Below are 15,810 nucleotides of genomic sequence, written 5' to 3' on the forward strand. Positions count from 1 at the left end.
CTCCACAGATGAGTTCCTCTCGTGTTCTGCATGCGTTCTTCAAGATTTACAGTATCTACGGTCTCTCGGGTTTAAAACCTTGAGCTAAGTCGAGGGGTCACAGTTTAAGGATAAAGGGGAAGCCTTTTAGGACCGAGATGAGGAAAAACTTCTTCACACAGAGAGTGGCGAATCTGTGGAATTCTCTGCCACAGGAAACAGTTGAGGCCAGTTCATTGGCTATATTTAAGAGGGAGTTAGATATGGCCCTTGTGGCTAAAGGGATCAGGGGGTATGGAGAGAAGGCAGGTACAGGGTTCTGAGTTGGATGATCAGCCATGATCATACTGAATGGCAGTGCGAGCTTGAAGGGCTGAATGGCCTACTCCTGCACCTATTTTCTATGTTTCTAAGACACGTCCTGGCCCAATCAGCCCTGGGAGTCCATTTAGGAGGAAGCTGGTTGGCAGCTGCTGAGGCCAACAAAATCTTTTTAAAAAGGAAATCGGCACATCAGCAACAGTGGAGATTAACAAATAATAAATGTCACCTCGTGATGTAGCTACTGGCATGGCTGGGCAGCAAGCTAAGCTCTCACTGATTTCTGCCCTCTAACCAAACAAGACCTCTCAGAAAGACACACACACAGTTTGATAGATCAGCCTGATAAGAAATTACAGACAGTGTATAAATCACAGGAATTCCATGTCCGGTAACCAAGAGAGACACTGATACCTGATGTACAATCATAAGATATAGGTTCAGAATGAGGCCATTTGGCCCATCAAGTCTGTTCCACTATTTCCCTCTTGTCCATTCTTCTGCCTTACACACCTCGGCTAATCAAGAACATATTAGCCTCTGCCTTAAATCTCCCAATGACTTGGCCTCCACTACCCGAATTCCACAGCCTCACCATCCTCTGGTTAAAGAAATTCCTTCGCATCGCCATTCTAAATGGACATTCCTCTATTCTGAGGCTGTGCCCTCTGGTCCTAGACTCACCCACCATAGGAAACATCCTCTCCACATCCACTTTGTCTGGGCCTTTCATAGGTTTCAATAAGATCCCCCCCGCATTCTTCTAAATTCCAGCGAGTAAAGGCCAATAGACATCAAACGCTCCTCAAATATTAACCCTTTCTTTCCCCAGAATCATTCTTGTGAACTTCCTCTGCACCTTCTCCAATGTCAACACATCCTTTCTTCAGAAAGGGGCCAAAAGCTGCTCACAATACTCTGTGAAACCTCACCAGTGCCTTGTAAACCCTCAGTATTACAGCCATCAATAAGAATGAGTAACAGGTACATTTACAATCAACTCTTTATTGTACACAGCATACGACATTCACTGTACACTTGGCACTTCTCGCTGCCTGGGTGAAACAATCAATATAATCAAAGATCTCACCCATCCCAGACATTCTCGCATCTCACCTCCAACACCTGGATCCACAGCTGCACTGTAGCCCCTCCAAACCCTTTCCATCCCTTTACCTATCAAAACTTCTCTTAAATGTTGCAATCAAACCCACATCCATCAGTTCCTCCGACAGCTCATTCCGCACTGAGTGAAGACGTTCCGCTCACGTTCCCCTCAAATATTTCACCTTTCACCCTTAACCTACAACCTCTGGTTCTGGTCTCACCTAACCTCAATGCCTGCTTGCATTAATCTGATCTGTACCCCTCATAATGTTGTATACCTCTATCAAATCTCCCCCTCATTCTCTTACACGCCAGGGAGTAAAATCTTTCCCTACAATTCAGATCCTCATGTGCTGGCAACATCCTTTGTAAATTGTCTCTGCACTCTTTTAATTCTATTGATGATCTTCCTGTAGGTAGGTGACAAAACTGCACACATCACTCCAAATCAGTTCTTGCTGCAACGTACACCCTCAATGCATGGTTCTGCTGATGAGATCTCTATGACCACATACAAAACAAAGCTTTTTCCACTGTACCTCTTCTATGTGGTGGTGTGCTGGGGCAATGGTATCAACACAGGTAATGCCAACAGGCTCAATAAACTGATTGGAAAGTCTGGCTCTGTTATGGACACACTGGAGGCTGGGGTAGAACAAAGGACCCCACGGAAAATCCTGGCAATTCTGGACAATGTTTCTCACCCTCTACACGCCACCTTGGCTGAACAGAGGGGCAGTTTTAGTAATAGACTAAGACAAATGTGCTGTTCCAAAGAGCACTATATGAGGTCATTCTTAACCTCAGCCATTAGGCTCTATAATGAGGCAACCTACAGCCGGGGAAAAGGTGACCCCTCCTGTTGGACTGTTTGTGGTAACTTATTTTTTATTCTTTCTACTTCTCTTCTAAAATTTATATCTGTGCACTTGTAATGCTACTGTTTTCCTGTAATTTCCTCAGGGATCAATAAAGTATCTACCTACATGTGACAATAATGAACCAATTTATATGTTGCTCAATGCACCATGTGCTTCTGTGTATAAAACAGACCAGTGTTGAACCCTGCATCAGACGCCATCATAATGTACACGACAATGGTAAGGCCACACTTGAATCAACAAACAACCTGCTGGAGGAACTCAACAGGTCGAGTAGCGTCTGAGAGGGAAGGTATTGCTGACGTGTTGGGTAGAAACCCTGCCACTTGGAGTATAGGGCAACACTGCACTGCAGTGGTCAGCACAATGCTTTACCGTACAGGTGATCCAGGTTCAATTCCCACCACTGCCTGTAAGGAGTTCATACATTCACCCCGCCACCACGTGGTGCCCCAGTTCCTTCCCACAGTCCTAAGACATACCAATTGGGATTTAGTTATAGGGAGAGGTTGAACAGGCTGGGAATATTTTTTCAGTGGAGGGTAGGAGACTGAGAGGAGACCTTACAGAGGTGTTCAAATCATGATAGGCATAGTTAAGGTGAATGCACAGTCTTTCCTAGGGTTCAGAAATTGAGAGCTAGACACAGGCTTAAGGTAAGAGGAGAAAGGTTTATTAGAAATAGCCCTGATTTCCCCACTGAGAGAGTGGCCAGTATATGGAACAAGCTGCCAGAGGAAGTGATTGAGGCCAGTACATTAATGGCATTTAAAACACACTTGGACAGGTACGTGTATAGGAAAGGTTTAGAGGGATATGGACAGGTACATGGATAGGACAGGTTTAGAGGGATATGGACAGGTCCACGGATAGGAAAGGTTTAGAGGGATATGGACAGGGACACGGAGAGGAAAGGTTTAGAGGGATACGGACAGGTACATGGATAGGAAAGGTTTAGAGGGATATGGACAGGTCCACAGATAGGAAAGGTTTAGAGGGATACGGACAGGTACACGGATAGGAAAGGTTTAGAGGGATATGGACAGGTACACAGATAGGAAAGGTTTAGAGGGATATGGTCAGGTACACGGATAGGAAAGGTTTGGAGGGATATGGACAGGTACACAGATAGGAAAGGTTTAGAGGGATACGGACAGGTACACAGATAGGAAAGGTTTAGAGGGATATGGACAGGTACACAGATAGGGAAGGTTTAGAGGGTTATGATTATGATAACACTCAGTCCTCGCTTATTGTCATTTAGAAATGCATGCATGAAGAAATGATACAATGTTCCTCCGGAGTGATATCACAAAAAAACAGGACAAACCAAAGACTAACACTGACAGAACCACATAATTATAACATATAGTTACAGCAGTGCAAAACGATACCATAATTTGATAAAGAACAGACCATGGGCACGGTAAAAAAAAAGTCTCAAAGTCCCGAGTCCCCGGATATGGACAGGTACACGGATAGGAAAGGTTTAGAGGGATATGGACCGGTACACGGATAGGAAAGGTTTAGAGGGATACGGACAGGTACACGGATAGGAAAGGTTTAGAGGGATATGGACAGGTACACGGATAGGAAAGGTTTAGAGGGATATGGACAGGTACACGGATAGGAAAGGTTTAGAGGGATACGGACAGGTACACGGATAGGAAAGGTTCAGAGGGATACGGACAGGTACACGGATAGGAAAGGTTTAGAGGGATACGGACAGGTACACGGATAGGAAAGGTTTAGAGGGATACGGACAGGTACACGGATAGGAAAGGTTTAGAGGGATATGGACAGGTACACGGATAGGAAAGGTTTAGAGGAATATGGACAGGTACACGGATAGGAAAGGTTTAGAGGGATACAGACAGGTACACGGATAGGAAAGGTTTAGAGGGATATGGACAGGGACACAGATAGGAAAGGTTTAGAGGGATACGGACAGGTACACATACACAGATAGGAAAGGTTTCGAGGGATATGGACAGGTATGTGGATAGGAAAGGTTTAGAGAGATATGGACAGGTATGTGGATAGGAAAGGATTAGAGGCAAACAGGCAAATGGGACTAGCTTGGATTGGGATCCTGGTTAGCATGGACAAGTTGGGTCAAAGGGCCTGTTTTTGTGCTCTATGGCTAATATCTGCACAGTGCATTTCATAAAAGGGGCACAGGTGTGTTACAGTACTTTAATGTGATATCTCCAAAACCATACCATGCATGATATAATGCACACTAATTGGGAAGGAGGCTGTTTGGCCCATTCTCTCTATACTAGCCCTTTGCACAACAATCTATTAATCCTACTCACTGCCCCTCACCCCATAGCCCTGGATCCCAACCCCCTTTAAATACTTATCCCAGCTCCCTTTTGAATTTGTCTCCGGTACACTCCTCGATGACGCACAGTGAGCATTTAGAGTCGGGAATTTTGCTCCTGTCACATTTGCCAATCACTTCCCTTCCTCACTGACTGGTTTCCTCACCCCTCCAGCAGTGTGAACATCCCCTCTCTACTGTGCCAACCTTTATTGATTTTAAAAATCACTTTACTGGGGACCCTCTGCCCCAGGAAGAAATAGCCCGGTGTCTCTCTATTCGTGCCATGTCCCCCATCCCAGGGACCATGCTATGAAATCTGCTCCACATCCCCTCCGAAGGCTTTCGCATCCTGCCTCTGCGGCCAACACCAGAATGTGGCTCGGCGCTCCAGCTGTGGCCCACTAGCGTTTTATAAAGGTTTGGTGTACAACTCCCTTACTTTGTGCTACGTGTAGCCATTGGTGAGGTCAAACCTGGAGAATCGTGTGTGCACCTAGCTACAGCAAAGGCACCAATAAGATCGAAAGAGTACTGAGAAGATTTACAAGGATGTTGCCAGGACTTGAGGACCATTAACAGGGAAAGGTTGAAAATGTTCGGAGTATAGGAGAATGAGACAAAATTTCATGGAGGTGTACAAAATTATGAGTGGTATGGGTAGTGTGACACAGTTACCCCCTCCCCCAGGTTGGGTGAGATGACAACTAGAGGCCATATGTTTAGGGTGGAGCTAAAGATGGTGCCAGCAGGCGACTTCTCCCAGCCCATCAGTGAAACAGTCAAATTCTTCTATTCTAATGACTCTATTTTCCTGTTCAGGGCAGTCGGGGTCCTACTGGGATCTTTGACCTACACTGACAGTGTGTCCCCGATCTTGGAGCTCGCCCATCGGCCGCGTTTCAGTATGCCCAGGTTCGGCCTGAAGTCGGCCGATTTGGGGGCCTGCACGGCCCTGCGGACGCGAGTTCTCGCCGATGGTGCGTACTGAAGCGGAGCGGGAGCAAGAACATCAAAGACAGCAAGAGCGGCTATCGGAGGGCCGGTTCTCGAGTTGAAGAGTTCGAAATAAAAAACGCATCAGACTGACTGTAAACTTGAAAACAGGGACTGTTATCTCCCCTGTCACTGTGGAAGGAGAGATATCTGTCTCTCTGTGAGAGAGAGATACGGAGACACAGCCTGAGGGATGTCGAACTGTTGGAATGAACAGTTAGTTATTGATGGACTGTAGACCATGGTCTTTCTTTGGGGGCTTTGCTGCTGCTGGTGTGGTGGGTGGTGGGAGTGCTGGTGTTTTATACTATAATAAGTGGGGGGAGAAGGGAGGGCTGGTGCTGCTTGTGTGTGGCAGGGGGCTTTGGGGTTCTTACACCTTTTTTCTTGTCATTCATGCTTTGGGTTTATTTTCTTCTGTTTCGATGATATCTGTGGAGAGCAAGAATTATAGGCTGTACATTGTACACATTCTCTAATGTTAAATGGAACCATTGAAAGGTGAAATATTTAAGGGGAATTTCTTCACTCAGAGGGTGGTATGAGCCGCTATTGGAAGCAGAGGATGTGGGTTCAATTTCAACATTTCAGTAAGTACGTGGAGGGGAGGGGTACGGAGGGGAATGGTCCAGGTGTGGGCCAATAGGAGCCAGCAGAATAAAACTTCCGCATGAACTAGATGGGCTGAAGGGCCTGTTATTATGCTGCAGTACTCTCCGACAATGACTCTCTCCAGTGAGTCCTGGTTCAGGGTTTCAACCCAGATCCAAATTTGATCTTACACAGCTTCAGCATAACATCCCAGCTCCTGTATTCAATACTTCGATTTATGAAGGTTAATGTGCAGCAGCCTGTGACCTATGACCTATCAGCCTGTGACACCACTTCTGTTTGAACAAAAGATGCAAAAAAGTTTATAACTTTCCAGTCGTCAAAGGCACCACTCGAGGACCTGCAGGTGTCCAGCTGATTACAGCCAGAACCATTGCCATTTCCCTTCCGCTTGGTACAGCAATGGCTCTGCCCGTGATCGCAAGGAACTGCCGAGGGCTGTGGACACAGCGCAGTAAATCACAGATGGACTCCATCTATCCTTCCTGCTGCCTCAGTAAAGCAGTTAGCATAATCAAAGACCCCCCCCGCTAACCCCCACCCCAGACAACCTCTCTCCTCCCTTCCCATCAGGCAGAAGATACAAAAGCCCAAAAGCCCGAACCACCAGGCCTGAGGGCAGTTTATATCTCACTGTTATCAGATACTGGAATGGACCTTGAACGATAAGATGGACTCCTGGCCTCTCAATCTACTTCATTATGATCTTGCATTTCATTGTTTACCTCCACTTTCTCTGTAGCTGTTACATTTTATTCTGTATTGTTTTTGTTTTACCTCATTCTAGAACATAGAACAGTACCGACCCCTTAGCCCACGATGTTGTGCTGACCTTTGAATCTTCTCTAAGAGTAATATCACCATCCCCTCCCCTCCCATACAGCTCTCAATTTCCAGCTCAGTGCACTACCACTCCCCCTTCCCATTCCCCACTTCCAACTCAGTGCACTACCCTTCTCCCTTCCGCCATTCCAGCTCCCCTCCCATCTCTCCTCATCTGCTTGTCAACCGACCCTGGTACCCCTTCTTCTTCCCTTTCGCCCATGGTCCACTCCCCTCTATCAAATTTCACCTTCTTTGCCTTTTCCAGGTATCACCTATCACTTCACCAACCTCTCCCCACACAGCTGGCTTCACCTATCACCTTCCAGCTTGCACTCCTTCCACTCCCCTCCCCATTCTTATCCTGGCTTCTTCCCCCTTCCCTTCCAGTCGGCCTGAGACGTCAACCGTTTCTTCCCCTCCACGGAAGCTGCCCGACCTGCTGAGTTCCTCCAGCGTTTTGTGTGTGATGTACGTGTAACGATCTGATCTGCATGAGCAGATTGCAAGGCAAGCTTTTCGCTGTATCTTGGTACACGTGACAATAATAAGCCAATTCCAATACCCTGGTGGCCTCAGGTGCATTCCAACTGGACCGGGCGACTTACATACTACTAGTCGTTCCTAAACACAAGAAATTCTGCAGACGCTGGAGATCCAGAGCAACACACAAAAAATGCTGGAGGAACTCAGCAGGTCAGGCAGCATCCATAGAGGGGAATAAACAGTTGGTGTTTCGGGCCGAGACCCTTCCCTGGAACTGGAAAGGAAGGTGGGGGGGAAGACACCGGAATAAAAAGTTGGGAGGAGGAAGGGAAGGGGGACCAACTGGAAGGTGATAGGTGAAGCCAAGGTGTCTTTCCTGTAACAGCTCTTGCCCCACCCAGAATTCCAGCTGCATCTTCCTTCACTGAGACCACAAGGCACGGGAGCACAATGAGACCGCTTGGCCCATCAAGTCCAATCATGGCTGATTTGTTATCCCTCTCAACCCCATTCTCCTGTGTTCTCCCGATACCCTTTGATGCCCTGACTAATCAAGAACACATCAGCCTCCACCTTGACCTGTGACCTGCCCCCACAGCCATCTGCAGCAACAAATTCCACACAACGAGACTCCAACCAACGGCATCCTTCCTTACTGGGCTGTTTTCCCTGGAATGTTGGATGCTGAGGGGGTGACCATATAGAGGTTTATAAAATCACGAGACAAATGATCAGACTTCTGCCCCCCCCAAAAAAAATGAGGCAGCACAGTTTAAGGTGATGAGGAGAGATTTACCAGGAACCTGAGGGGTAGCTTTCACACAGAGGGTAATAGGTATCTGAAATCAGCTGGCAGGAGAAGTGATTGAGGCTGCTACATTTATAATGTTTAAAACAACATTCCAACAGGTAGATGGAAAGGGAAGATTTAGAGGGCCAAGCCCAGACAAATGGGACTAGCCCAGGTCAGAAGAGTCATAGCCAGGCAGGCAACTTGGACAGCATTAGGTCGAGAGGTCTGTGGTCCACACTGAATCATTCTGTGACTAAAAAGCTTTTTACTCAGGAACAAACAAGTGCATGTCGTCCACTAGCCTCCCCGGCATCAATGACATCTTTAAAAGGCATCGTTAAGGACCCCTACCACCCAGGACATGGCCTCTGCTCACACTGTCATCAGAGAGGGGTGTGGGAGTCCGACGACCCATGCTCGATGTTTGAAGAACAGCTGAGACACAAAACACAGGAGCAGAATTAGGCCATTCGGCCCATCATGGCTGAATTATCCCACTCAACTTCATCTCCAGCCTTCTCCTTGTAACCTTTTGGTGCCCTATCAACCTCCAGTTTAAATATACCCAATGGCTTGGCCCCCAGGGCCACCTGTGGCAATAAATTCCACAGATTCACCATTCTCTGGCTAAAGAAATTCTTCTCATCTCTGTTCTAAGCTTCCCCTCTGCAGTCAGATTTCTGAATGGACAATGAACCTCATTTTTTTTCGCTCACTTTTGAACTACCTAATTTTTATATATTTTCTTTTATATCTTATGATATATTTTATGAATCAGACTGTACTGCCAGCACAAAACAATAAATGTCAGATATAATAAACCCGATTCTGATAAAACAAAGGTATATCCAATAATCCTCCAACTGTGTCATTGGGTTTGGAGGCTTGCATACCTCACTGACCCAGACAGCTACGTTGGATGGATCAGGGCTTTGTGCTTTGACTCTTGCTAGGGTCACCATGCCAAACAGGTCAAAGGGTAGAGGACAGACTAAGGGAGGGCAACCAGTCGGGGGTTCAGCTCGGGGCTAACAACCCCGACTAGTCAAACAAAACTGTTACGGAAACAGCAATGAAGAATCCTTCTGCATCAGAGTGCGAACACAAAATACTCTGCAGATGCTGTGGTCAGAGCAACACTCACAACACGCTGGAGGAACTCAGCAGGTTGGGCAGCATCCATGGAAACGATCAGTCGACGTTTTGGGCCGGAACCCTTCGTCAGGACTGTAGAGGGAAGGGGCAGAGGCCCTGTAAAGAAGGTGGGGGGGGGGGGGGGCGGTGGGAAGGAGAAGGCTGGTAGGTGCCAGGTGAAAAACCAGTAAGGGGAAAGATAAAGGGGTGGGGGAGGGGAAGCAGGGAGGTGACAGGCAGGAAAGGTGAAGAACATCTGAGTGTGACAGTATTCCTGAGTCTCCACCCAGGACTGGCATGACCGATACTAGTGAAAACCAAGAGGAAGCTACTGACAAAATGAAGGAAGCCCTGAGTGCTCCCAGAGATGGAGGACCTTCATTGCCATTCTAAACGCCAGCGGTACAACAGGCAGTAAGTATATCCAGTAATACACTTGTATAAGAGAGCAGGAATGTCTACAAGAAGGGTCAGAGCCGTCTCTATTTCCTGAGGAGACTGAGGTCCTTTAACATCTGCCGGATGATGCTGAGGATGTTCTACGAGTCTGTGGTGGCCAGTGCGATCATATTTGCTGTTGTATGCTGGGGCAGCAGGCTGAGGGTAGCAGACACCAACTGAATCAACAAACTCATTCGTAAGGCCAGTGATGTTGTGGGGATGGAACTGGACTCTCTGCCGGTGGTGTCTGAAAAGAGGATGCTGTCCAAGTTGCATGCCATCTTGGACAATGTCTCCCATCCACTACATAATGTACTGGTTGGGCACAGGAGTACATTCAGCCAGAGACTCATTCCACTGAGATGCAACACTGAGCGTCATAGGAAGTCATTCCTGCCTGTGGCCATCAAACTTTACAACTCCTCCCTTGGAGGGTCAGACACCCTGAGCCAATAGGCTGGTCCTGGACTTATTTCCATCTGGCATAATTTACATATTACTATTTAACTATTTATGGTTCTATTACTATTTATTATTTATGGTGCAACTGTAACAAAAACCAGTTTCCTCCAGGATCAATAAAGTATGACTATGACTATGAATACATGAAATATTGTCACATACATTGTATTATTGATACAGAAGTGTAAAACTCAATATTTCCCTAGTAACTGTATATTACACACAACATATAGCAATTCCATGTTACATAGTCACAAAATACACAGTGCTGTTATATCCAGTAATTCAGAAACTTCTCACATGGTGTGTGATATTATGCTTTATAATATATGCACAAGACCGGTGCACACACAACACACACAATTCCTAGTAACACTTTTAAAAACACAGATACAGGAGAAAGGTTCTATCCAATAATACATGCTGTGTTTTCATAATACATAGGCTACACGGCAGATATTAAGAGTGACTGAAGAAAGGCGGGATTTAGGAAGAGGGCTCTGGGGTTTGGGGTTTACAAGGGGCAAGTATCCGAGGAGAGTAGATAGAGGTGGGCAGGGGCGAGGAGGCCAAGAATTGTTTTAAAAACACAAGCTGGTGTTGTTAAAGAGCGAAGTGACATTGGATGTGTGATCAGGGGCTGGAGAAGCGCAGGGTGCTACTGGGACTAAGGCGGGGCATGAGTCTAAATGTCAATTGGCACTCAAAAGCACACAGCTGACTGCGAACCCCACCTGTCTGCCCCACCGCACAACCAGATTCAGACTTCCACACCCAACCACTCCAGCAAGGAGGCTATTCAGCCCATCGGACCCATTCTGTCACTCCAACAGTCAACAGCACCTTTCACCCCAGGACCATTCCCCCATGGAAACACCCGACCTCTGCACCCAAAGACTCAGCCTTGAGCATTGAACAGTCAGTGACTGACACCCCCCCCCCACCCCAATGGCTCTGTCAGGTAGAGGATTCACACACTTGTGGCTGGACAACTCCCTGACCACCACCTCCAACTCTGTTCCCAAATGGCTGACCTCCTTCATTTGGGAGTTGCGATGCAGGACTGGAGCAGCAAGAACAAGTTTAAGGTTGGGGGGTGGGGGGGAGGTGGAGGTTTAATAGTAACCCGAGGAGTAATTTTTTTAACCACCCCAGAGGTGGTCAGCGTATGGAAGGAGCTGCCAGTGGAAGTGGTTGAGGCAGGTATTTAAAGGACACTCGGAGAGGGACGTGGGTAGGAAAGGTTTGGGCTGTGGGCCAAATGGGATTGGCTTGGATGTGCATTTATTTATTGAGCGTCACAGGAAGTCATTCCTGCCTGTGGCCATCAAACTTTACAACTCCTCCCTTGGAGGGTCAGACACCCTGAGCCAATAGGCTGGTCCTGGACTTATTTCATAATTTACTGGCATAATTTACATATTACTATTTAACTATTTATGGTTCTATTACTAATTATTTATGGAGCAACTGTAACGAAAACCAATTTCCCCCGGGTCAATACAGTATGACTATGAGTTACAGTGCAGAGCAAGCATTCCAGTCCTCCAAGCCGCGCCGCTAAACAACTCCCGATTTAACGCTAGCCTGATCACGGGGCAATTTACAACAATCAACCTCCCACCCGGTGCCTCTTTGGACGTGGGAGGGAACCCACGCAGTCACGGGGAAAACCAGACAGTGGCAGGAACCGAACCCAGGTCGCCTGTACTGTGAAGCATCGTGCTAACCACTACACCACTGTGCCACCTTTGGTTGGCATGGTCCAGTTGGGCTGAAAGGCCTGCTTCTGTATTGTACAGCTCTAGGGCCATGATACCAGAGTAGAACACAGAACAGGCCATTCGGCCCACAATGTTGTGCCGACCTTTTAACCTAATTTAACCCTACGTGGCCTTCCATTTCCTCTTAAATCTCCCGAACGTATCTGCCTCTCCCACCAGCCCCTAGCAGGGCTTTACCCTCTCCCTGACATCCCCCTATACTATCCTCATTAGGACCCCTCATACTAGCCATTTCCACTCTTTCTGGCCATCCACTAACACAAACCAATCCTCAAAGAGAGTGAGAAATCTCTCTCAGGATCTAACCTGGTCCCAACACATTGTTTCAGCTATAAAGAAGGCAAGACAGCGGCTATATTTCACTAGGGATTTGAGGAGATTTGGTTTGTCACCTAAAACACTTGAACACTTCACAGATGTACCATGGAGAGCATTCTGACTGGCTGAGTCAGCATCTAGTATGGGGGTGGGGGGTGAAGCAGGGGGCTACTGCACAGGATCGGAGTTGCAGAGAGTTGTAAACTTAGTCAGCTCCATCATGGGTACTAGCCTCCGTAGTACCCAGGACATCTTCAAGGAGCAGTGTCTCAGAAAGGCTGCTTCCATCATCAAGAACCCCCACCACCCGGGACATACCCCTATCTCACTGTAACCGTCGGGTAGGAGGTACAGAAGCCTGAAGGCACACACTCAGCGATTCAGGTACAGCTTCTTCCCCTCTGCCATCCGATTCCTAAATGGACATTGAACCTCCGAACACTACCTCACTATTTTGTTTTAATTTCTGGTTCTGCGCTACTTATCTTAATTTAACTATTTAATATACACATTTACTATAATTCTGTTTTTTCTGTATGCCGCCACTGAGTTACCAACATATCCCAGTGATATTAAACCTGCCTCTGATCACCTCGCACACCTCCATCAAACTGGCCTCTCCTTCACTCCAAAGAGAAAAGCCCTAAGCTCACTCAGCTTTTTTCCTCACAAGGCATGCTCCTCAATCCGGGCAGCCTCCTGGTAAACCTCCTCCGCACCCTTCACTAAACCTCTCTTCCAAGCGGCAGAGGGTGAAAGGGAGAGTGATGGAAGTTCACAAAATTAGTAACTTTCACTGATAGTCAAGATGTCTGATAACTAGAGGCACGTATTTAAGGTGTGAGGGGAGGGGTGGAATCTCAATGGAGATGTGTGGGGCAAGTGTTATAGATTGGTGTGTGTTCTTGAGGGGATACTGGCCAAACATTGGCGATTGTGGCTAACTTAGATAGACAAGTGGCTGGCATGAACTGGTCGGGCCGAAAGGCCTGTTTCTGTGCTGTATTGACTTTTGACTGCGGGTTCTAGACAGCCCAGGTTGGGGGGGGGGCAACACCAACTCTACAACTATCCTGTGCAGGCCTGTACGAATTTCACCTCATCTGCTCCAATACCTAGCAATGGACTTGACCCCAAGCCACGGTGCATGAAATCGCAGACTTATTAATAAATCTATGTTATAAGTAACAGCTCAGGCCTCTGTTTATACACACAAGCGTCAGGCTAGTTCGGATCTATTTACCTCAAATGGGAACTGGACCCGAACTAACCCTAGGCCTCGCGTCGATTTATCGTGCTACAAGAGAGTTAGCGAGGAAAAAAAAGCCTCATCGGAGGTAGATCAGCAGCCATTGCGGCCTGGATACCAACAATCCCTCCCCCTTCCGCCTCTCTAGGAACCAATCTCCCTTCGCCCCTCGATATTTTTTTTGGCTTCTTTCAGCTGCAACTTTTAGGCCTCGCCCCGGTTAATGTCACTTCTGGCTTCGACACACACGCACACAACAGATACTTGTGGAAGGTTTGCGAATCAGTATTCAAAGGAGGTCAAAATTGGCCTCTCTTTTAAACACGCACAACCCCGATTGTAGCAAACCTTCTTGCTTTGACTGTCGAGTTACAAGGAAGAGAATAATCCTCAAATCAAAGAGAGACACTGGGCAGAGGAGGTGCCCCCAGTTGTTATTCGGAGGCGCAGGGAGGGTGTCACATTTTGCCACTGAATACATATTGCAACCGTGGTGTTCCTGATACAATGTTGCAGTTTGTGTGCGCTGCGGTTTCCTGATACAATGTTGCAGTGTGGCGATACAGTTGTTGCAGGCGCTCGGGCTGACCACTGGTTACTTTAACGCCGCTGTTATGTTGCTGATTACGTGCGTGGTGCTTGTGTGTGCGCGCTGGAGTGTTCATGAGCCAGACCTCTGGTTAGTTTCACGCCGCTGCCGCCGCGCGTCGGCTGACTCGCTAGTTAGTTTCGCGTCAGTTTCCTTACCGTGATATTGCAGTGGATGACCAGAACCTGCTCCTGGGTAACAAACTGACAGCTGATTTCGTCCAGAGACCCAGAAACAATGCGGAATCTCTCGTGTTTCTGATGGAAGATCGACTCGAGTAATTTGAGCTCTTGTTTCAGCGCAGAGCCCGACATTTTCTCACCATTTCCGACGGTCGAAAGGTTAAAAAAAATCCTAAACCCTCCCAAAAAAAATCCAATAATATATTTATTTTAAAAACTGCTTTTCCAACCGCCCCTCTCTCTCATTTAAAAATTCAGACACAAAGCACGGAATGAAGACCAGGAAGGGGAAACTAGAACTGCGGGGAGGTGGTGGGGGGGGGGGGGAGGCGGGGAATAAAGGAAGGAAGGGGGAACGAGAGGCGTTGAGACAGTGAAATTAGAAAGAGAGAGAGAAAGGAGGGTGAGAGAGAGAAGGGAAGGGGGAGATAAGAGAGAGAAAGGTCCAAGTTGTCCTACGCCTAGACTGAACGGAACTCGATGCACCAGGATCTCCGGGGCCCTCGCACGCACGCACACACAGAGAGAAAGAGAAAAAAACAAAATAAGATTTCCCTTCCCCCTCCTCGCTCCCCCAAAAAATAAAACACACAAAAAAAAACTTCTTCACAACCCCCAAAATGGCGACAGCAGCGAGCCCAGGGGCCCGGCATCCATCCTGATCGCGACCAAAAACCCGTGAGATCCGAGAAAAAGGGAAAAAAGAGAGAGAGGGGGGAGAGAGGGAGAGAGAGAGAGCGGAACCGCGGAGTCTTAAAGCGACACCCACACTGAAAACACAACCCGGAAGTGATCTGAGTCCGGACCGAAATGACGAGGGGACGTTGACCTCCACCGAAAGGAGTCGGGTGTCGCGGAGGGGAGGGGTGAGAAATCCACCGAGGGGCTGAGATCGCTAGAGGGGGGAAATGGGCAAACAGATTGAAATCAACATGGGGAGTTAAATCGACAGGAGCAGGGGTGAAAACCAGGGGTGTGAAATCGACACAGGGCATGAAGTCAGTGGGAGGGGTGAAATCGACAGAGAAGTGAAACCAGGGGTTGGAATCGACTGAGAGGTGAAATCATCAGGGGGTGAATTTGACAGGGAGTTGAAAATGACGTGGTGAATTTGACGGGGAGGCGAAATCGACAGAGGGTGAAATGGATAAAGGGGTTGAAATCAACATAGGGAATTAAATCGTTGGGGGTTAAATCGATAATGGTGAAGACAATGGGTAAAATCGACAGGGAGGTGAAATTAAAAACGGGGGGGGGCGTAAAATCAACAGGGAGCTGAAATTGACAGCAGGATCAAAACCATCAGAAAGCTAATATCGACGGGGATA

General features: G+C 47.6%; 1 protein-coding gene across 2 annotated transcripts in view; it reads right to left on the bottom strand.

Moving 5' to 3' along the window:
* LOC140211900 (ubiquitin-conjugating enzyme E2 Q1) overlaps positions 1-15,260 on the bottom strand; it is a 104,235-nt gene extending 88,975 nt beyond the window's left edge. Inside the window, exon 1 of one of the 2 annotated variants that reach the window (XM_072282090.1) lies at positions 14,459-15,260. In XM_072282090.1, the coding sequence (XP_072138191.1) occupies positions 14,459-14,614 (156 nt within the window). In that variant the 5' untranslated portion in view covers positions 14,615-15,260. The remainder of the gene's footprint in view (positions 1-14,458) is intronic. The other variant, XM_072282095.1, reaches the window with a different exon arrangement.
* Positions 15,261-15,810: the final 550 nt, after the last annotated feature.

Source organism: Mobula birostris, chromosome 2 (assembly GCF_030028105.1).
Source record: "Mobula birostris isolate sMobBir1 chromosome 2, sMobBir1.hap1, whole genome shotgun sequence".
NCBI classification, from domain to species: domain Eukaryota; kingdom Metazoa; phylum Chordata; class Chondrichthyes; order Myliobatiformes; family Myliobatidae; genus Mobula; species Mobula birostris.